Here is a 23,792-nt window from a genome sequence, read left to right as displayed (position 1 = left end):
AGACATTTTACAGATACATTTAAAAAAATGGTGAATGGACCAGTCAGTGAGATTTCTGAGACTATTTTAAAAGCACTGATAATCCATGATATCATCAACATCAGTCCTATTATCCAACCTGGACATGGGGGTGGAAGACTTGAGGCTGGTGGTTACATAGGACCACATACAGACAGGACAGGGCATCGATCTTCAGGTTGGACGAGCTGGACTTGTCGTTGAGAGAGAAGATGATTCCTGTTGGGAGAGAGGAGATTAGGTTAGTTTAGTCAATATGAACATTTAGGGAGGGTTTCCCGGACACAGATTAAGTCTATTCCTAGAATAGTTCCTCCATTGAAAGTGCTTTTCAGTCCAGGACTGGGTGGAATGTGTGTCTGGGAAACCGGCCCAATGAATTAGAATATTAAAAGGAAAGAAGAGAAACAGCTGAGAGAAGCGGTGCTGGTGAGGTCAGAAACCTGACACGTGTTTCAGGGAACAGAAAATAAAAATGAGGGAAACAGAGAGCTTAATTACTAAAAATATAAGGTTTCCAGTACGAGTCAATGCGACCACAGGAAGGTTTCCAGTACGAGTCAATGCGACCACAGGAAGGTTTCCAGTACGAGTCAATGCGACCACAGGAAGGTTTCCAGTACGAGTCAATGCGACCACAGGAAGGTTTCCAGTACGAGTCAATGCGACCACAGGAAGGTTTCCAGTACGAGTCAATGCGACCACAGGAAGGTTTCCAGTACGAGTCAATGCGACCACAGGAAGGTTTCCAGTACGAGTCAATGCGACCACAGGAAGGTTTCCAGTACGAGTCAATGCGACCACAGGAAGGTTTCCAGTACGAGTCAATACGACCACAGGAAGGTTTCCAGTACGAGTCAATACGACCACAGGAAGGTTTCCAGTACGAGTCAATGCGACCACAGGAAGGTTTCCAGTACGAGTCAATGCGACCACAGGAAGGTTTCCAGTACGAGTCAATACGACCACAGGAAGGTTTCCAGTACGAGTCAATGCGACCACAGGAAGGTTTCCAGTACGAGTCAATACGACCACAGGAAGGTTTCCAGTACGAGTCAATACGACCACAGGAAGGTTTACAGTACGAGTCAATGCGACCACAGGAAGGTTTACAGTACGAGTCAATACGACCACAGGAAGGTTTACAGTACGAGTCAATACGACCACAGGAAGGTTTACAGTACGAGTCAATGCGACCACAGGAAGGTTTCCAGTACGAGTCAATGCGACCACAGGAAGGTTTCCAGTACGAGTCAATGCGACCACAGGAAGGTTTCCAGTACGAGTCAATACGACCACAGGAAGGTTTACAGTACGAGTCAATGCGACCACAGGAAGGTTTACAGTACGAGTCAATACGACCACAGGAAGGTTTACAGTAAGAGTCAATACAACAAGGCTGATGATCAGCCTTCTTTCAGATCCTCCACTCCCCTGGTGGAAAACACAAAATAACCAGATAGCTTCTCATTGTAATGTATCCTAAATAATCCCATTGTATCAGCGGTGGGGTACTGAAGCAGTGCAGTGGTACTGTAGAATGGAGTTTGGAGGAGCATATTGGGGAAACTAGAAAAACTGGTTTCACCCCAAAGTCATTTAGAAAGGACAGAACAAGATATTAAACCTTCTCTGTTGCCTTTCGAGGTATGCCATTTAACTCTGAACAAGCCCTAATAAAATCACTTGTATTTGCCTAAAGGGAAAGGAGACACTATGGCTGCAACCTGCAATAACAACATGCAAAAGTACCAATCCATCCATTCCTCTAGGGTAACACGTTGACTAGGTCAAATAATTCATTTTCTACTTCAGCATCTTTCCTGTCAACTCAATAACTCTCATTCCACTAAAACGTGAAAGGCATTTAATGTCATAGTTTCATAAGTCAGTCAGCCTCCGTCAGAGAGAGTGACCTCCAGACCAGATGGATGAGGCTGAAGAACGTGCCCAGGGCGGGAGCCTTGTTCCTGGGACCGGCACAGAGATGTTGGGTGAGAGCCCAGGCTAGCCCGGGGTAAAAGTCTGGCAGGAGTGAGATCAGAATCTCGGGGTGCCAACTACTGCCATTGTGCCCTTGAGCAAGGGATGCTCCAGGGGAAATGTAGCTCTGTAGCTGATCCAACGCTGCTTCCAGCCTCTCGTGTGTGTGTGTGTGTGTGTGTGTGTGTGTGTGTGTGTGTGTGTGTGTGTGTGTGTGTGTGTCTGGGGGACAAATTTCAGATTCACATTCGGTACACCCATGTAGTACCGGGTCAGACCCCCCCCCATTGCCTCCAGAACAGCCTGAATTCTTCAGGGCACTGAAACATTGCTGAAATTGGTATCAAGTGACTGAACGTGTGACGGGAAAACATTCCCCACACCATTATACCACCGTCACCAGCCTGTACCGTTCACACCAGGCAGGATGGGACCATGGACTCTTGCTGCTTATGCCAAATCCTGACTTATGTAAGGATTTGTCGGACCAGGAGATTTGTCGGACAAGGCAATGTTTTCCTACTCCTCAGTTGTCCAGTGTTGGTGATGGCCTGCCCACTGGAGCATCTTCTCCTTGTTTTTAGCTGGTAGGAACCCAGTGTTGGTGATGGCCTGCCCACTGGAGCATCTTCTTCTTGTTTTTAGCTGATAGGAACCCAGTGTTGGTGATGGCCTGCCCACTGGAGCCACTTCTTCTTGTTTTTAGCTGATAGGAACCCAGTGTTGGTGATGGCCTGCCCACTGGAGCATCTTCTTCTTGTTTTTAGCTGATAGGAACCCAGTGTTGGTGATGGCCTGCCCACTGGAGCATCTTCTTCTTGTTTTTAGCTGATAGGAACCCAGTGTTGGTGATGGCCTGGCCACTGGAGCATCTTCTTCTTGTTTTTAGCTGATAGGAACCCAGTGTTGGTGATGGCCTGCCCACTGGAGCATCTTCTTCTTGTTTTTAGCTGATAGGAACCCAGTGTTGGTGATGGCCTGCCCACTGGAGCATCTTCTTCTTGTTTTTAGCTGATAGGAACCCAGTGTTGGTGATGGCCTGCCCACTGGAGCCACTTCTCCTTGTTTTTAGCTGATAGGAACCCAGTGTTGGTGATGGCCTGCCCACTGGAGCTGCTTCTCCTTGTTTTTAGCTGATAGGAACCCAGTGTTGGTGATGGCCTGCCCACTGGAGCATCTTCTTCTTGTTTTTAGCTGATAGGAACCCAGTGTTGGTGATGGCCTGCCCACTGGAGCCACTTCTTCTTGTTTTTAGCTGATAGGAACCCAGTGTTGGTGATGGCCTGCCCACTGGAGCCACTTCTTCTTGTTTTTAGCTGATAGGAACCCAGTGTTGGTGATGGCCTGCCCACTGGAGCCACTTCTTCTTGTTTTTAGCTGGTAGGAACCCAGTGTTGGTCATGGCCTGCCCACTGGAGCATCTTCTTCTTGTTTTTAGCTGATAGGAACCCAGTGTTGGTGATGGCCTGCCCACTGGAGCCACTTCTTCTTGTTTTTAGCTGATAGGAACCCAGTGTTGGTGATGGCCTGCCCACTGGAGCATCTTCTTCTTGTTTTTAGCTGATAGGAACCCAGTGTTGGTGATGGCCTGCCCACTGGAGCCTCTTCTTCTTGTTTTTAGCTGATAGGAACCCAGTGTTGGTGATGGCCTGCCCACTGGAGCATCTTCTTCTTGTTTTTAGCTGATAGGAACCCAGTGTTGGTGATGGCCTGCCCACTGGAGCATCTTCTTCTTGTTTTTAGCTGATAGGAACCCAGTGTTGGTGATGGCCTGCCCACTGGAGCATCTTCTTCTTGTTTTTAGCTGATAGGAACCCAGTGTTGGTGATGGCCTGCCCACTGGAGCATCTTCTTCTTGTTTTTAGCTAATAGGAACCCAGTGTTGGTGATGGCCTGCCCACTGGAGCATCTTCTTCTTGTTTTTAGCTGATAGGAACCCAGTGTTGGTGATGGCCTGCCCACTGGAGCCACTTCTTCTTGTTTTTAGCTGATAGGAACCCAGTGTTGGTGATGGCCTGCCCACTGGAGCATCTTCTTCTTGTTTTTAGCTGATAGGAACCCAGGGTGGTCGTCTGCTACAATAGCCAATCCGTGACAAGGACCCACGAGTTGTGAGTTCCGAGACGCTGTGCTGAGCCGTTATTTGCCTGTTTGTGTTCCACCTGTTAGCTTGCACCATTCTTTCCATTCTCCTTCAACCTCTCTCATCAACGAGCTGTTTTCACCCACAGCACTGCTGCTGACTGGACGTGTTTTGTTTGTCACACCATTCTCTGTAAACCCTAGACACTGTCGTGCGTCAAAATTCCAGGAGGCCGTTTCTGAGATAGTGGAACCGTCACACCTTAGGTTACCCATTCTAATGGAACAGTAACTGAATGCCTTGATGCCTGTCTGCCTGCTTTATATAGCAAGCCACAGCCACACGACTCACTGTCTGTAGAAGCAAAACATGTTTTCTGAACGGGGTAGTGTAGCTAATAAACTGCCCACTGAGTGCAAGTTATATTGTACATAACTGGTACGAGGACAGGGATATGTAGTGTGAGGGTAGGGTAGTAACCTACCTGGTACGAGGACAGGGATATGTAGTGTGAGGGTAGGGTAGTAACCTACCTGGTACGAGGACAGGGATATGTAGTGTGAGGGTAGGGTAGTAACCTACCTGGTACGAGGACAGGGATATGTAGTGTGAGGGTAGGGTAGTAACCTACCTGGTACGAGGACAGGGATATGTAGTGTGAGGGTAGGGTAGTAACCTACCTGGTACGAGGACAGGGATATGTAGTGTGAGGGTAGGGTAGTAACCTACCTGGTACGAGGACAGGGATATGTAGTGTGAGGGTAGGGTAGTAACCTACCTGGTACGAGGACAGGGATATGTAGTGTGAGGGTAGGGTAGTAACCTACCTGGTACGAGGACAGGGATATGTAGTGTGAGGGCCCCAGGCAGCACGTTGACCAGCTCCGTCAGCATGTTGAAGCAGCACTGCCGTGTCTTGACACTTTTCTCCTTCATCTGCTTATGCAGGGCCTTAACGATCATTGGCACCTGCAGCAGCACCCGGCGGGAGGGAGAAATATCAGACATACTACTGACTAATACATACTAGAACTACCACTAGGAGATATATCAGACATACTACTGACTAATACATACTAGAACTACCACTAGGAGAAATATCAGACATACTACTAACTAATACATACTAGAACTACCACTAGGAGAAATATCAGACATACTACTGACTAATACATACTAGAACTACCACTAGGAGAAATATCAGACATACTACTGACTAATACATACTAGAACTACCACTAGGAGAAATATCAGACATACTACTGACTAATACATACTACAACTAGGAGAAATATCAGACATACTACTGACTAATACATACTACCACTAGGAGAAATATCAGACATACTACTGACTAATACATACTACCACTAGGAGAAATATCAGACATACTACTGACTAATACATACTACCACTAGGAGAAATATCAGACATACTACTGACTAATACATACTACAACTACCACTAGGAGAAATATCAGACATACTACTGACTAATACATACTACAACTACCACTAGGAGAAATATCAGACATACTACTGACTAATACATACTACAACTACCACTAGGAGAAATATCAGACATACTACTGACTAATACATACTACAACTACCACTAGGAGAAATATCAGACATACTACTGACTAATACATACTACAACTACCACTAGGAGAAATATCAGACATACTACTGACTAATCCAGACTACAACTACCACTAGGAGAAATATCAGATATACTACTGACTAATACATACTACAACTACCACTAGGAGAAATATCAGACATACTACTGACTAATACAGACTACAACTACCACTAGGAGAAATATCAGACATACTACTGACTAATACATACTACAACTACCACTAGGAGAAATATCAGACATACTACTGACTAATACATACTACAACTACCACTAGGAGATATATCAGACATACTACTGACTAATACATACTACAACTACCACTAGGAGAAATATCAGACATACTACTGACTAATACATACTAGAACTACCACTAGGAGAAATATCAGACATACTACTGACTAATACATACTACAACTACCACTAGGAGAAATATCAGACATACTACTGACTAATACATACTAGAACTACCACTAGGAGAAATATCAGACATACTACTGACTAATACATACTACAACTACCACTAGGAGAAATATCAGACATACTACTGACTAATACATACTAGAACTACCACTAGGAGAAATATCAGACATACTACTGACTAATACATACTACAACTACCACTAGGAGAAATATCAGACATACTACTAACTAATACATACTACAACTACCACTAGGAGAAATATCAGACATACTACTAACTAATACATACTAGAACTACCACTAGGAGAAATATCAGACATACTACTGACTAATACATACTAGAACTACCACTAGGAGAAATATCAGACATACTACTGACTAATACATACTAGAACTACCACTAGGAGAAATATCAGACATACTACTGACTAATACATACTACAACTACCACTAGGAGAAATATCAGACATACTACTGACTAATACATACTACAACTACCACTAGGAGAAATATCAGACATACTACTGACTAATACATACTAGAACTACCACTAGGAAGGAGAAATAGACATACAACTCTCTCTACCCTCTGTGTGTGTGTGTGTATTAACATAGGAGTATTACATTGGTGTGATGCATTAACCTGTCTGGGCTAGGGGGCAGTATTTTCATGGCTGGATAAAAAAACGTACCTGATTTAAACTGGTTACTACTCTTGCCCAGAAACGAGAATATGCATATTATTAGTAGATTTGGATAGAAAACACTCTAAAGTATCTAAAACTGTTTGAATGGTGTCTGTGAGTATAACAGAACTCATATGGCAGGCAAAAACCTGAGACAATTCCAAGTAAGAAGTGGCCTGTCTGCGATTTTGTAGTTGTCCTTTTGCTTGTCTATCGAAACTACAGTATCCATGGGGTTGTGTTGCACTTTCTAAGGCTTCCATTGGCTCTCTAAAGCCGCCAGAAAGCGGATTGGGGCATCTCCTATCTCTGGGCAAAGTATAGTAACTCAGTTTGTCAGTGGTCTGCCTGAGGACAAAGGGAATGGAAATGCGCGTTCACGAGACCTCGCCATTTTTTATTTTCCTCTTTGAATGAATACAGTATTGTCCGGTTGGAATATTATCGCTATTTTACGAGAAAAATACCATAAAAATGTATTTTAAACAGCGTTTGACATGCTTCTAAGTACGGTAATGAAACATTTTGAAATTTTTGGTCTCGAAATGCATTCGCACGTTACCCTTTGGATAGTGACCTGAACGCACGAACAAAACGGGGGTATTTGCACATAACTATGGATTATTTGGAACAAAAACAACATTTGTTGTGGAAGTAGCAGTCCTGGGAGTGCATTCTGACGAAGAACAGCAAAGGTAATCCAATTTTTCTAATAGTAATTCTGAGTTTAGGTTGCCTCGAACTTGGCGGGTGTCAAATTAGCTAGCCGTGATGGCTGAGCTATGTACTCAGAATATTGCAAAATGTGCTTTTGCCGAAAAGCTATTTTAAAATCTGACATAGCGGTTGCATAAATGAGTTCTGTATCTATAATTCTTAATGTATTTTGTCAACGTTTATCATGAGTAATTTAGTCAATTCACCGGAAGTTTTGGGTGGGAATGCTAGTTCTGAACATCACATGCTAATGTAAAAAGCAGTTTTTTGATATAAATATGAACTTGATTGAACAAAACATGCATGTATTTTATAACATAATGTCCTAGGAGTGTCATCTGATGAAGATCATCAAAGGTTAGTGCTGCATTTAGCTGTGGTTTTGGTTTTTGTGACATATATGCTAGTTTGAAAAATGGCTGTGATTATTTGTGGCTATGTACTCTCCTAACATAATCTAATGTTTTGCTTTCGCTGTAAAGCTTTTTTGAAAATCGGACAATGTGGTTAGATTAACGAGAGTCTTATCTTTCAAATGGTGTAAAATAGTCATATGTTTGAAATATTTAAATTATTGCATTTTTGAGGTATTTGTATCTCACGCCACGTGATTCCACTGGCTGTTGAATAGAGTGGGACGCTAACGTCCCACCTAGCCCATAGAAGTTAATACAGGTAACCAGGTAGTACTTTTAAGACCAGGCTAGCAGGGAACGTGCCAAACTAGACTGAAATTGTGTATTCTGAAATATCACACCCTTGGTCTGGGCAGTGCCTCTCCCTCTGTGTGTTTTACCTGGTTCTGCAGCATGGTGAGTGGAGTCTCTCCCTGTTCCATGGCATCTGGGTCACACAGCCAGCTCTGAGCAGGACGTGTCTGTTTCAGCAGCGACAGGTAGGCATGGAACACGTCAGCCTTCACGTTCTCCTCCCGCTCCTACAATCCAGCAATCAATACATCAGCCAATACATCAGTCAATCAATCAAATGTATTGATAAAGCCCTTTTGTGACAACTGTTGATATTAAAGTGCTTTTACTTTTTAGTAACCCAGCCTAGACTCAGAGAGCAAACAAAAACACAAAACAGATGCCCAACGGCTAGGTAAAACTCCCTGGAAGATGTAGACCTAGAGGAACACGGGGTAGTGTGTGTGTGTGTGTGTGGCCTTGAAGCGGGCGATGAGCGCGGGCGACACGGTCCGGTAGAACTCTGGCAGCATCTCGTGGCGTGTGCTGACCACGGCGTCCAGACACTTGGCGGCCGCACGGCGAACCTTCCAGCTCATGTCGTCGTCGTCGCTGTACTCATCATCACTTCCTGTAAAGGTCAAAGGGTGGTGGTGGTGTGAGGTTAGAGACTTAACACAGTCTAGCAGTAGTTATTACAGAGAATGAAAGAGTTAAATGCTTCTGTAAGCATTGTGACCATGTCAGATATGCACATTAGCTGGTAGAAAACACAAACATCTCAAACACAGGTTATACACAGCTCATCCACCAGTCTAGAACGACCACCTGACTACCACAAACACTACTGTCATCACATGGTTGTTCCAGGTCAAGACATTATCACTGCCTAACCTCAAATCCTTCCAATGACATTTGACCTGTGAAGTTTGACAGAGATACACTCATCACAGACTGGGAGGCTAGTCCCAGCACTGTGCTGCCCTGGGCCTAATAAGACTGGGAGGCTAGTCCCAGCACTGTGCTGCCCTGGGCCTAATAAGACTAGGAGGCTAGTCCCAGCACTGTGCTGCCCTGGGCCTAATAAGACTAGGAGGCTAGTCCCAGCACTGTGCTGCCCTGGGCCTAATAAGACTAGGAGGCTAGTCCCAGCACTGTGCTGCCCTGGGCCTAATAAGACTAGGAGGCTAGTCCCAGCACTGTGCTGCCCTGGGCCTAATAAGACTAGGAGGCTAGTCCCAGCACTGTGCTGCCCTGTGCCTAATAAGACTAGGAGGCTAGTCCCAGCACTGTGCTGCCCTGGGCCTAATAAGACTAGGAGGCTAGTCCCAGCACTGTGCTGCCCTGGGCCTAATAAGACTAGGAGGCTAGTCCCAGCACTGTGCTGCCCTGGGCCTAATAAGACTGGGAGGCTAGTCCCAGCACTGTGCTGCCCTGGGCCTAATAAGACTAGGAGGCTAGTCCCAGCACTGTGCTGCCCTGGGCCTAATAAGACTGGGAGGCTAGTCCCAGCACTGTGCTGCCCTGTGCCTAATAAGACTGGGAGGCTAGTCCCAGCACTGTGCTGCCCTGGGCCTAATAAGACTGGGAGGCTAGTCCCAGCACTGTGCTGCCCTGGGCCTAATAAGACTAGGAGGCTAGTCCCAGCACTGTGCTGCCCTGGGCCTGTTTACAAGCTAGCTACACACAGTCAGTCAGTCAGTCAGCACCATGAATTATTAAAGGAACCAGCCAATAGGAATAAGTAGGAATATGATTTATGGATGACTGGCAAACTGTGCTAAAACATAGTGCTGTAGACGATATGAGCAACACTCCAGGCTCCACAAAAACTCATTGTTGTCAAGAGCCATTTTATAAATGAAATACTTCAGCATTCTGGGAGCACACATTATGGTTGGTGGAGAGACATGACAACCAGAGAGTGTGTGAGACAGGGGTACAGAGAGAAGGAAGGGGACAGATAGGAGGGAGAGGACAGAGAGGAGGGAGAGGACAGATAGGAGGGAGAGGACAGATAGGAGGGAGGGGAGGGAGGGGACAGAGAAGACAGAGAGGAGGGAGAAGACAGAGAGGAGGGAGAAGACAGAGAGGAGGGAGAGGACAGATAGGAGGGAGGGGAGGGAGGGGACAGAGAAGACAGAGAGGAGGGAGAAGACAGAGAGGAGGGAGAAGACAGAGAGGAGGGAGAAGACAGAGAGGAGGGAGAGGGAGGGAGAGGACAGAGAGGAGGGAGAGGACAGAGAGGGAGGGAGAGGACAGAGAGGGAGGGAGAGGACAGAGAGGAGGGAGGGGACAGAGAGGAGGGAGGGGACAGAGAGGAGGGAGGGGACAGAGAGGAGGAAGGGACAGAGAGGAGGAAGGGACAGAGAGGAGGGAGGGACAGAGAGGAGGGAGGGACAGAGAGGAGGAAGGGACAGAGAGGAGGAAGGGACAGAGAGGAGGAAGGGACAGAGAGGAGGGAGGGACAGAGAGGAGGGAGGGACAGAGAGGAGGGAGGGACAGAGAGGAGGGAGGGACAGAGAGGAGGGAGGGAGGGGACAGAGAGGAGGGAGGGAGGGGACAGAGAGGAGTGAGAGGAGGGAGGGACAGAGAGGAGGGAGGGACAGAGAGGAGGGAGGGACAGAGAGGAGGGAGGGACAGAGAGGAGGGAGGGAGGGGACAGAGAGGAGGGAGGGAGGGGACAGAGAGGAGTGAGAGGAGGGAGGGACAGAGAGGAGGGAGGGACAGAGAGGAGGGAGGGACAGAGAGGAGGGAGGGAGGGGACAGAGAGGAGGGAGAGGAGGAAGGGGACAGAGAGGAGGAAGGGACAGAGAGGAGGGAGAGGAGCGACTCAGCAACACAGTACAAGACGCACCCATCTGGGAGGAACAGTGTTACAGGAGAAGACTCAGGCGAAAGCTTCAACAAGGTGACAACACAAAAGCCTGTCTGGTCCTCAGTCCTCACACTGCTAGTGATGACAAGAGCCATCTCTATGAGCTGTAGTAGAAGTAATGACAAGAGCCATCTCTATGAGCTGTAGTAGAAGTAATGACAAGAGCCATCTCTATGAGCTGTAGTAGAAGTAATGACAAGAGCCATCTCTATGAGCTGTAGTAGAAGTAATGACAAGAGCCATCTCTATGAGCTGTAGTAGAAGTAATGACAAGAGCCATCTCTATGAGCTGTGGTAGAAGTAATGACAAGAGCCATCTCTATGAGCTGTAGTAGAAGTAATGACAAGAGCCATCTCTATGAGCTGTAGTAGAAGTAATGACAAGAGCCATCTCTATGAGCTGTAGTAGAAGTAATGACAAGAGCCATCTCTATGAGCTGTAGTAGAAGTAATGACAAGAGCCATCTCTATGAGCTGTAGTAGAAGTAATGACAAGAGCCATCTCTATGAGCTGTAGTAGAAGTAATGACAAGAGCCATCTCTATGAGCTGTAGTAGAAGTAATGACAAGAGCCATCTCTATGAGCTGTAGTAGAAGTAATGACAAGAGCCATCTCTATGAGTTGTAGTAGAAGTAATGACTGGAGGTCTGCTGAAAGCAGCTGCATTACCTGCTCCAATAGCAGTCCTCCATTCAGCCTGTAGATAATAACATTCAGTCTCATGACAAGGCAGGAGGGAGACAGAGGGAGACAGACAGAGGGAGAGAGACAGAGGGAGAGAGAGAGACAGAGGAGAGAGAGAGAGACAGAGGGAGAGAGAGAGACAGAGGGAGAGAGAGAGACAGAGGGAGAGAGAGAGACAGAGGGAGAGAGACAGAGGGAGAGAGAGAGACAGAGGGAGAGAGAGAGACAGAGGGAGAGAGAGAGACAGAGGGAGAGAGACAGAGGGAGAGAGACAGAGGGAGAGAGACAGAGGGAGAGAGAGAGGCTGGCTGGCTGGCTTCAATATTTACTAGCATTATTCTAGGTTGATTTCACAGTGCTCATGCGTGGCCAAGCAACAGATTGTCTTTCTGGCTGAGCTCTTACAGTCATAGCAACAAACGACACACTAACAGTGTCAGTGCAGTGGGGACTTACAACTGGGGGTTTATTGTGCACAGTAAGAGTCCTGAAAATGGAAGACCATTTAATAGATAGAACTAACTTCTCTCACACTGAGGCAGATCTCTAAACAGAAACCTAAGTCCTAAAGACATGAGTCCTACACACCTCTTCTGAAGTGGTGAAGAGTCCTGTACATTCACACACACACACACACACACACACACACACACACACACACACACACCTCTTCTGAAGTGGTGAAGAGTCCTGTACACACACACACACAAGTCTCTTCTGAAGAGAGGAAGAGTCCTGTACACACACACACACACACACACACGTCTCTTCTGAAGAGAGGAAGAGTCCTGTACACACACACACACACACCTCTTCTGAAGAGATGAAGAGTCCTATATACAGCTGTGTGACATGTTTCCATGTTCCTGAACGTGTCACTTTACACGTCACATACAGTTGAAGTCGGAAGTTTACATACACCTTAGCCAAATACATTTAAACTCAGTTTTTCACAATTCCTGACATTTAATCCTAGTAAAAAAATCCCTGTCTTAGGTCAGTTAGGATCACCACTTTATTTTAAGAATGTGAAATGTCAGAATAATAGTAGAGAGAATGATTTATTTAAACTTTTATTTCTTTCATCACATTCCCAGTGGGTCAGAAGTTTACATACACTCAATTAGTATTTGGTAGCACTGCCTTTAAATTGTTTAACTTGGGTCAAACGTTTTGGGTAGCCTTCCACAGGCTTCCCACAATAATTGGGTGGATTTTGGCCCTTTCCTCCTGACAGAGCTGGTGTAATGGAGTCAGGTTTGTAGGCCTCCTTGCTCACACACACTTTTTCAGTTCTGCCTACAAATTTTCTATAGGATTGAGGTCAGGGTTTTGTGATGGCCACTCCAATACCTTGACTGTGTTGTCCTTAAGCCATTTTGCCACAACTTTGGAAGTATGCTTGGGGTCATTGTTCATTTGGAAGACCCATTTGCAACCAAGCTTTAACTTCCTGACTGATGTCTTCAGATGTTGCTTCAATATAGCCACAAATTTCCTGCCTCATGATGCCATTCATTTTGTGAAGTGCACCAGTCCCTCCTGCAGCAAAGCACCCCCACAACATGATGCTGCCACCACCGTGCTTCACGGTTGGGATGGTGTTCTTCGGCTTGCAAGCCTTCCCCTTTTCCTCCAAACATAACGATGGTCATTATGGCCAAACAGTTCTATTTTTGTTCCATCAGACCAGAGGACATTTCTCCAAAAAGTACGATCTTTGTCCCGATGTGCAGTTGCAAACCGTAGTCTGGCTTTTTTATGGCGGTTTTGGAGCAGTGGCATCTTCCTTGCTGAGCGGCCTTTCAGGTTATGTCGATATAGGACTCATTTTACTATGGATATAGATACTTTGTACCTGTTTCCTCCAGCATCTTCACAAGGTCTTTTGCTGTTGTTCTGGGATTGATTTGCACTTTTCGCGCTAAAGTACGTTCATCTCTAGGAGACAGAACGCGTCACCTTCCTGAGCGGTATGACGGCTGCGTGGTCCCATGGTGTTTATACTTGCATACTATTGTTTGTACAGATGAACGTGGTACCTTCAGGCGTTTGGAAATTGCTCCCAAGGATGAACCAGACTTGTGGAGGTCTACACATTTCTTTCTGAGGTCTTGGCTGATTTCTTTTGATTTTCCCATGATGTCAAGCAAAGAGGCACTGAGTTTGAAGGTAGGCCTTGAAATACATCCACATCTCCAATTGATTCAAATTACGTAAATTAGTCTATCAGAAGCTTCTAAAGCCATGACATAATTTTCTGGAATTTTCCAAGCTGTTTAAAGGCAACTTAGTGTATGTAAACTTCTGACCAACTGGAATTGTGATACAGTGAATTACAAATGAAATCATCTGTGAACAATTGTTGGAAAAATGACTTGTGTCATGCACAAAGTAGATGTCCTAACCAACTTGCCAAACTATAGTTTGTTAACAAGAAATGTGTGGAGTGGTTGTAAAACGGGTTTTAATGACGCCAACCTAAGTGTATGTAAACTTCCGACTTCAACTGTATACTGTACACACATCTCTCCTGCAGTGATGAAGAGTCCTATAGGTCTCTCCTGAAGTGATGTAGAGTCCTATATGTTTCTCTTCTTAACAAGTGGAGGAGGTTATAATTATAGCTGTGGCAGTACCTTTCATGATTGTCCTTGAGGGGATGTAAATAAAGTTGTAGTAGGCTTGGGCGGTATACAGATTTTCATACAGTCATACCGCTCTTCTGCCATCCCGGGATTTAGACCATTACCAACATAGCACACAAGGTGGCGCTATAAAGATAAGCCCACTGGGTCTCTGCTACCAGAACGCTAACAAAATTAGCACAAGTAATCGCAAAAAACACATAGTTAAACGCTAACGAGCGTACGCGAGCATAAACTAATTGCGAAGACAGGCAAATCCAGCTCATAAAGTTCCACAAGCATAGCTAGTAGCTAGCGGATGTAAAGTTCCACAAGCATAGCTAGTAGCTAGCGGATGTAAAGTTCCACAAGCATAGCTAGTAGCTAGCGGATGTAAAGTTCCACAAGCATAGCTAGCGGATGTAAAGTTCCACAAGCATAGCTAGTAGCTAGCGGATGTAAAGTTCCACAAGCATAGCTAGTAGCTAGCGGATGTAAAGTTCCACAAGCATAGCTAGTAGCTAGCGGATGTAAAGTTCCACAAGCATAGCTAGTAGCTAGCGGATGTAAAGTTCCACAAGCATAGCTAGTAGATAGCGGATGTAAAGTTCCACAAGCATAGCTAGTAGCTAGCGGATGTAAAGTTCCACAAGCATAGCTAGTAGCTAGCGGATGTAAAGTTCCACAAGCATAGCTAGCAGATGTAACGTTCCACAAGCATAGCTAGTAGCTAGTGGATGTAAAGTTACACAAGCATAGCTAGCGGATGTCATTTTCGGTGAGTGTGGACATTTACAAGCAAAAGTGAATTTTTTTGCAAATGAACAAAGTTGTGACATGCTTTTCTGAAAGAAGAGCAGCGTGTACACACGGAGCAGAGGGGAGAAGAACGGATGAGAAACAAAACTAGCAGGAAGCACAGGGACAAAATGGCAGCTGTTCAGATACCTCCTCCAGAGCTCTGTGACTTCTGGCAGAAAGCCATCAGAAGATATCTGATGGTAAAGATTTAGTAGTGAATTACATCCAAGTGTAACTTCATCACCTGATGTGCTGGACAACAGACTCAGCGATAAACACAGAACTCTACGGACTCACCAGCTCCATCTTTCTCCTGTTGTGCTTTTTACAAAACACCTGACTACTTTAACTGTTCTGGGGAACTAATGGAAAATAATGTGACAGGTGAAGAACGCCACCTGCTTTATCTCCTAACGCGTTGAAGTATTAACTTAATAAGCAGCTACAGATATTCACATTTATTAAAAAATAAAATAATAGACGGTATTGAAAAACTATCCTGTGGCTATTTACAAATACCACCAAAGACTTCTTGATAATCTGAATGACACTAACCTGGATACATAAACCTGAGGTTGAATGACCATGAGCTCGCAGTACCTTCAGTCTTCTTTGTGTGTGTGTGTGTGTGAGTGTGTGAGTGTGTGAGTGTGTGAGTGTGTGAGTGTGTGAGTGAGTGAGTGAGTGAGTGTTTACCTTGATAGTCTTCGTCTGCTCCGTCGGCATCCATGGCATTCTCATCTTCATCCTCATCATCGTAGTTATAGTTAGGGTCGTAGGTCAAATACTTCAGACAGATGCTGATGACAGTGCCCACATGTGGATAAACCTCCTTTGGACACCTGGAGAGAGGGAGAGATTGAAAAGTCATGGTTGAGTTCCGTTTAGTTTCCACTACTAATAAAAAGACTCCCATCTCTCAGCCTTTCTTCTCCTCGTGGTAATCTGGGAGGACAGACAGCACCACAGTAATCTTTCAACACTAGTTCTCCCTCTCTCCCTCCCAAACACTTGTTTGATGTAATCCATAAAAGGCACAAGATAGAACGGATGAAAGGGTTTCTAATCACAGAAACAGTGGGAGGCTAAACGTAGAAGAGAAGAGAGACTAGAGTATCCAATCACAACACAGGTCAAACACTTTAGGGTGAACGTGAATAAACTACCCAGTTCACTGAGAATTCTGGGATTCATTTTTCTGTCCTTCTGTGTTTGTTTCTCTGAACATAAAAACAATACCCCTCACTAGCTCTGAAGCCGTTTAAAATAGGACGTCTCTCTCTCACCTCCTGACGAAGGACTCGAAGGCCTGGATGCAGTATTCTCTCAGCTCATCATCGTCTATGTTACAGAACTTCACCACCAGAGGAATGATCTTCTCCAAGTATTCACCTGAGGACACACATGTTAATCATTCCATTAAAACTGAATGTTAGCTGTCAATCCATTAGTAACAACTTCATATTCTTTCATCTAATGTGACATGAAGGGAAGCAAGCCTCTGACTTCAAAAAAAAAAGCCCAGAACTCACTGAGAATAGCAAATTACAAGTTACAGCTAGATAAAGGCTTTTGTGTTTTAAGCAAAATTGTAGAGCGAGCTCTTTCAAGATCACAAGAAAAGTTAATTAAAACAGGGGATAGCAGGATATGGAGAGACCGGAGGGAGAGCGGGGAGAGAAATAGTTTTGGAGTGTTGCTCTTCACTGAAGTAATCTTGCACATCTTAATCACTGCCGTCTTTGGCTCATCAAACACAGCGTGTGATTGGTTGATGGGGTGGGAGAAAAAGAGGGAGAAAAGAGAGAGGAAAAGAGGAGCGAGGCTAGCCTCAATGACTCCTCTCTCCATTTTCCCTCCACCACTTCCAGAGAGGGAAAGAGGACGAGGCTAGCCTCATACTCCTCTCTCCATTTCCCTCCACCACTCTTCCAGAGAGAGGAAAAGAGGAGCGAGGCTAGCCTCAATGACTCCTCTCTCCATTTCCCTCCACCACTCTTCCAGAGAGAGGAAAAGAGGAGCGAGGCTAGCCTCAATGACTCCTCTCTCCATTTCCCTCCACCACTCTTCCAGAGAGAGGAAAAGAGGAGCTAGGCTAGCCTCAATGACTCCTCTCTCCATTTCCCTCCACCACTCTTCCAGAGAGAGGAAAAGAGGAGCGAGGCTAGCCTCAATGACTCCTCTCTCCATTTCCCTCCACCACTCTTCCAGAGAGAGGAAAAGAGGAGCTAGGCTAGCCTCAATGACTCCTCTCTCCATTTCCCTCCACCACTCTTCCAGAGAGAGGAAAAGAGGAGCTAGGCTAGCCTCAATGACTCCTCTCTCCATTTCCTCCCCCACTCTTCCAGAGAGAGGAAAAGAGGAGCGAGGCTAGCCTCAATGACTCCTCTCTCCATTTCCCTCCACCACTCTTCCAGAGAGAGGAAAAGAGGAGCTAGGCTAGCCTCAATGACTCCTCTCTCCATTTCCCTCCACCACTCTTCCAGAGAGAGGAAAAGAGGAGCTAGGCTAGCCTCAATGACTCCTCTCTCCATTTCCCTCCACCACTCTTCCAGAGAGAGGAAAAGAGGAGCGAGGCTAGCCTCAATGACTCCTCTCTCCATTTCCCTCCACCACTCTTCCAGAGAGAGGAAAAGAGGAGCGAGGCTAGCCTCAATGACCCCTCTCTCCATTTCCCTCCACCACTCTTCCAGAGAGAGGAAAAGAGGAGCGAGGCTAGCCTCAATGACTCCTCTCTCCATTTCCCTCCACCACTCTTCCAGAGAGAGGAAAAGAGGAGCGAGGCTAGCCTCAATGACTCCTCTCTCCATTTCCCCTCCACCACTCTTCCAGAGAGAGGAAAAGAGGAGCTAGGCTAGCCTCAATGACTCCTCTCTCCATTTCCCTCCACCACTCTTCCAGAGAGAGGAAAAGAGGAGCGAGGCTAGCCTCAATGACTCCTCTCTCCATTTCCCTCCACCACTCTTCCAGAGAGAGGAAAAGAGGAGCGAGGCTAGCCTCAATGACTCCTCTCTCCATTTCCCTCCACCACTCTTCCAGAGAGAGGAAAAGAGGAGCGAGGCTAGCCTCAATGACTCCTCTCTCCATTTCCCCTCCACCACTCTTCCAGAGAGAGGAAAAGAGGAGCTAGGCTAGCCTCAATGACTCCTCTCTCCATTTCCCTCCACCACTCTTCCAGAGAGAGGAAAAGAGGAGCGAGGCTAGCCTCAATGACTCCTCTCTCCATTTCCCTCCACCACTCTTCCAGAGAGAGGAAAAGAGGAGCTAGGCTAGCCTCAATGACTCCTCTCTCCATTTCCCTCCACCACTCTTCCAGAGAGAGGAAAAGAGGAGCGAGGCTAGCCTCAATGACTCATCTCTCCATTTCCCTCCACCACTCTTCCAGAGAGAGGAAAAGAGGAGCTAGGCTAGCCTCAATGACTCATCTCTCCATTTCCCTCCACCACTCTTCCAGAGAGAGGAGAAAGTGACAGATTGACAGGTAAATAAGGACAGAAAGAGGAGACTCTCCTGCCTCCTGTCACAAAGTGTCACGTCCCTCCACGTCCCTGACCAGGAGTAATGGCTTCTCTCAAACATCAAGGAGACACTGACTTCCTTCAGGGGTTCTTTTAAAAGAAGTCTAATGGAAAAGAAATAGTCTAATATATTCTTTCACCTAGAAAATGATAAAATACTTCAATGTTGTCAATAGCCTAGGCTCCCCGAGGAGCAGTGGGCATGACTAAGTAAAATAGCTAAAACAAACACATCTAGCCTAACTGAAATCCAAAAGGTGTTCCCAGATGGACTTGGCTACAGTCTGGCTGTCAATAAAAGCTAGGGGGGGAAAAGAGAGAAAGAGAGAGAGAGAGAGATGGGAGAGAGAGAGAGATGGGAGAGAGAGAGAGAGAGAGAAGAGATGGGAGAGAGAGAGAGAGAAGAGATGGGAGAGAGAGAAGAGATGGGAGAGAGATGGGAGAGAGAGAAGAGATGGGAGAGAGAAGAGATGGGAGAGAGAGAGAGAGAGAGATGGGAGAGAGAGAAGAGATGGGAGAGAGATAGGGAGAGAGAGAGAGAGAGAGAAGAGATGGGAGAGAGAAGAGATGGGAGAGAGAGAGAAGAGATGGGAGAGAGAGAGAGAGAAGAAGATGGGAGAAGAGAGAGGAGAGATGGGAGAAGAGAGAGGAGAGAGAGAGAAGAGATGGGAGAGAGAGAGAGAGAAGAGATGGGAGAGAGAGAGAGATGGGAGAGAGAAGAGATGAAGAGAGAGAGAGAGAGAGAGAGAGAGAGAGAGAGAGAGATGGGAGAGAGAGAGAGAGAGAGAGATGGGAGAGAGAGAGAGAGAGAGAGAGAAAGAGCGAGAGATGGGAGAGAGAGAGAGAGAGAGAGAGAGAGAGAGAGAGAGAAGAGATGGGAGAGAGAGAGAGAAGAGATGAGAGAGAGAGAGAGAGAAGAGATGGGAGAGAGAGAAGAGAGAGAAGAGATGGGAGAGAGAGAGAGAGAGAGAGAGAGAGACGAGAGAAGAGATGGAGAGAGAGAGAGAGAGAGAGAGAGAGAGAGAGAGAGAAGAGATGGGAGAGAGAGAGAAGAGATGGGAGAGACAGAGACAGAGAGAGAGAAGAGATGGGAGAGAGAAGACAGAACAGCTCTAACTGATCCATATTAATTCAGCCCATCCCAAAATATAATCAAGATTCAACGTCGACCCCGGTGAGCTCCAATTTAATTCTCCTGTAGCTGACTGCAACTAAAGCAGGTCACAAGACGCTGGCTGGCGAGTCATTTCATTCTCCTGGAGAAATGACACTATGTATACCCCAAAACATCTCTTATATGAACTGCACAACTCAAACCACATTTTATTGATCACATACACATATTTAGAGGGTGTAGTGTGAATGCTTGTGTTCCTAGCTCCTACAGTAATATTACATCATGTAATTATGAGAAAGCCAAAAAATATATATTTCTTTGTTTTACCTTTATTTAACTAGGCAAGTCAGTTAAGAACAAATTCTTATTTACAATGACGGCCTAGGAACAGTGGGTTAACTGCCTTGTTCAGGGGCAGAACGACAGATTTTTACCTCGTCAGCTCGGGGATTCAATCTCGCAACCTTTCGGTTACTAGTCCAACACTCTAACCACTAGGCTACCTGCCACCTAAAGAAGGGGTCATTAACTGGAAAATGTTGGCTAAATTGTTTGACATTTCCAAATATAAAAAAGGTCCAAAATGTTCTGACATTGTGTCTCATACAAATTACTGCAGGGTTTGTTTTTCAACCGTTCAACTAGAAAAAGAAACCTATTGGAATATGTTATGTACATTAGTGATATCACTAGCCCATGTCTGTGTGTCTCTATGGAACTCACCGATTCTGTGTCCGGCCTGTCTGCTGATGGCTGCGATACACTGTATGTAGGTACGAGTAGTGGACATGGAGTCATTACGGGATAACTCTGACAGCAGGTGTTCAATAAGGTCCACAAAGACCAGGTTCCCACAGGACATGACCAGGTGACCCAGAGCGATGATGGTCCTCTTCCTGACCGCCAGGCGGGGGCTGGTCAGCTGAGGAAGCAGGCAGGACAGGATGGAGGGGTGAAAGTTCACCAGGAGACCACCCTGTCTGTTAGAGGAGAGGGAGAGAGGTTAGCACTATGTTAAGTAGTGTTATGTAGTGTCATCAGGCGGTATGATAGGCTGCGTAGGGTCTGGTCAGCTGAGGAAGCAGGCAGGACAGGATGGAGGGGTGAAAGTTCACCAGGAGACCACCCTGTCTGTTAGAGGAGAGGGAGAGAGGTTAGCACTATGTTAAGTAGTGTTATGTAGTGTCATCAGGCGGTATGATAGGCTGCGTAGGGTCTGGTCAGCTGGGAGAGCAGGCAGGACAGGATGGAGGGGTGAAAGTTCACCAGCAGACTAGAGGTTGGCAGCAGGAGTGAAAATGAATTCCTGTCCTGTCTTGTCAAATATTTTCCCGTACTGTCCTGATCCAGCAACCGTTATATATATAACCATTACAGGCAGAAATCAGAAATAACTTCAGATATTCAATTCACTGTAATAACCTAATCCAATAACAAAGACCCATCTATAGTGTATAATGGGTCCAGGCCAGCGGTCAGACAGTGAGAACACACCAACCTGGGTCCAGGCCAGCGGTCAGACAGTGAGAACACACCAACCTGGGTCCAGGCCAGCGGTCAGACAGTGAGAACACACCAACCTGGGTCCAGGCCAGCGGTCAGACAGTGAGAACACACCAACCTGGGTCCAGGCCAGCGGTCAGACAGTGAGAACACACCAACCTGCAGAGCATGTCAGCCATGATGTCCAGGGCCTCCAGCTGAACTGAAACATCCTCCTGCTTGGCGATGGCACTGGTCAGACGGCCTGTGATCTTTTTACACACGCTGGCAGCCAGGGCCGAGCCTAGAGAGAGGGGAGAGAAACATGGGGGAGGGGTTGGAGAGGAGAAAGACAGAGAGAGAGGGAGAGAAACATGGGGGAGGGAGTTGGAGAGGAGAAAGACAGAGAGAGGGGAGAGAAACATGGGGGAGGGAGTTGGAGAGGAGAAAGACAGAGAGAGGGGGAGAGAAACATGGGGGAGGGGGTTGGAGAGGAGAAAGACAGAGAGAGGGGGAGAGAAACATGGGGGAGGGGGTTGGAGAGGAGAAAGACAGAGAGAGGGGAGAGAAACATGGGGGGGGGGTTGGAGAGGAGAAAGACAGAGAGAGGGAGAGAAACATGGGGGAGGGGGTTGGAGAGGAGAAAGACAGAGAGAGGGAGAGAAACATGGGGGAGGGGTTGGAGAGGAGAAAGACAGAGAGAGGGGGAGAGAAACATGGGGGAGGGGGTTGGAGAGGAGAAAGACAGAGAGAGGGAGAGAAACATGGGGGAGGGGGTTGGAGAGGAGAAAGACAGAGAGAGGGGAGAGAAACATGGGGAGGGGGTTGGAGAGGAGAAAGACAGAGAGGGGAGAGAGAAACATGGGGAGGGGGTTGGAGAGGAGAAAGACAGAGAGAGGGGAGAGAAACATGGGGGAGGGGGTTGGAGAGGAGAAAGACAGAGAGAGGGGAAGAACATGGGGAGGGTTGAGAGGAGAGAAACATGGGGGAGGGGGTTGGAGAGGAGAAAGACAGAGAGAGGGAGAGAAACATGGGGGAGGGGGTTGGAGAGGAGAAAGACAGAGAGAGGGGAGAGAAACATGGGGGAGGGGGTTGGAGAGGAGAAAGACAGAGAGAGGGAGAGAAACATGGGGGAGGGGGTTGGAGAGGAGAAAGACAGAGAGAGGGAGAGAAACATGGGGAGGGGGGTTGGAGAGGAGAAAGACAGAGAGAGAGGGAGAAACATGGGGGAGGGGGTTGGAGAGGAGAAAGACAGAGAGAGGGGGAGAAACATGGGGGGAGGGGTTGGAGAGGAGAAAGACAGAGAGAGGGAGAGAAACATGGGGGAGGGGGTTGGAGAGGAGAAAGACAGAGAGAGGAGAGAAACATGGGGGAGGGGTTGGAGAGGAGAAAGACAGAGAGAGAGGGAGAGAAACATGGGGGAGGGAGTTGGAGAGGAGAAAGACAGAGAGAGGGAGAGAAACATGGGGGAGGGGGTTGGAGAGGAGAAAGACAGAGAGAGGGAGAGAAACAGAGAGACAGAAAGAGACAGAGTTAGCTAAATGAGTCACACTGCTGTCAGCCAATATGGCTTATGCCTGAAGGTGATGGGGATGCAAGGCTGTTAACAGATGCTCTCTTCTCCCATGTCCATCGACATGACTGGGAAAGGTCTGAATACAACTGAAGATAAACCAGGTTGGAAGGAGGACATCTAGCTGGAGGGGATAGTCCATCAGTTCATTACCCAACTGGTTTAACTAACACACTACAACACCATCACTAGAGGGGATGGTCCATCAGTTCATTATCTAACTGGTTTAACTAACACACTACAACACCATCACTAGAGGGGATGGTCCATCAGTTCATTATCTAACTGGTTTAACTAACACACTACAACACCATCACTAGAGGGGATAGTCCATCAGTTCATTATCTAACTGGTTTAACTAACACACTACAACACCATCACTAGAGGGGATGGTCCATCAGTTCATTATCTAACTGGTTTAACTAACACACTACAACACCATCACTAGAGGGGATGGTCCATCAGTTCATTACCCAACTGGTTTAACTAACACACTACAACACCATCACTAGAGGGGATGGTCCATCAGTTCATTATCTAACTGGTTTAACTAACACACTACAACACCATCACTAGAGGGGATGGTCCATCAGTTCATTACCTAACTGGTTTAACTAACACACTACAACACCATCACTAGAGGGGATGGTCCATCAGTTCATTATCTAACTGGTTTAACTAACACACTACAACACCATCACTAGAGGGGATGGTCCATCAGTTCATTATCTAACTGGTTTAACTAACACACTACAACACCATCACTAGAGGGGATGGTCCATCAGTTCATTACCCAACTGGTTTAACTAACACACTACAACACCATCACTAGAGGGGATGGTCCATCAGTTCATTATCTAACTGGTTTAACT

At 46.5% G+C, this 23,792-nt stretch overlaps 1 protein-coding gene across 1 annotated transcript in view; it reads right to left on the bottom strand.

Annotated features, from left to right (window-relative positions):
* LOC106576631 (cullin-associated NEDD8-dissociated protein 1) overlaps positions 1-21,661 on the bottom strand; it is a gene marked incomplete at its 5' end in the record, with an annotated part of 37,880 nt that extends 16,219 nt beyond the window's left edge. The window contains 8 exons of the mRNA XM_045711291.1: positions 119-237; positions 4,912-5,053; positions 8,347-8,487; positions 8,719-8,870; positions 15,927-16,072; positions 16,517-16,622; positions 20,589-20,845; positions 21,528-21,661. Of these exons, the coding sequence (XP_045567247.1) occupies positions 119-237; positions 4,912-5,053; positions 8,347-8,487; positions 8,719-8,870; positions 15,927-16,072; positions 16,517-16,622; positions 20,589-20,845; positions 21,528-21,661 (1,197 nt within the window). The remainder of the gene's footprint in view (positions 1-118; positions 238-4,911; positions 5,054-8,346; positions 8,488-8,718; positions 8,871-15,926; positions 16,073-16,516; positions 16,623-20,588; positions 20,846-21,527) is intronic.
* Positions 21,662-23,792: the final 2,131 nt, after the last annotated feature.

The sequence above is a fragment of the Salmo salar genome, unplaced genomic scaffold (genome assembly GCF_905237065.1).
Source record: "Salmo salar unplaced genomic scaffold, Ssal_v3.1, whole genome shotgun sequence".
In the NCBI taxonomy this organism is placed as follows: Eukaryota; Metazoa; Chordata; class Actinopteri; order Salmoniformes; family Salmonidae; genus Salmo; species Salmo salar.
Note: the sequence above shows the minus strand (reverse complement) of the source record. Positions and strands in the feature narration are given on the sequence as shown.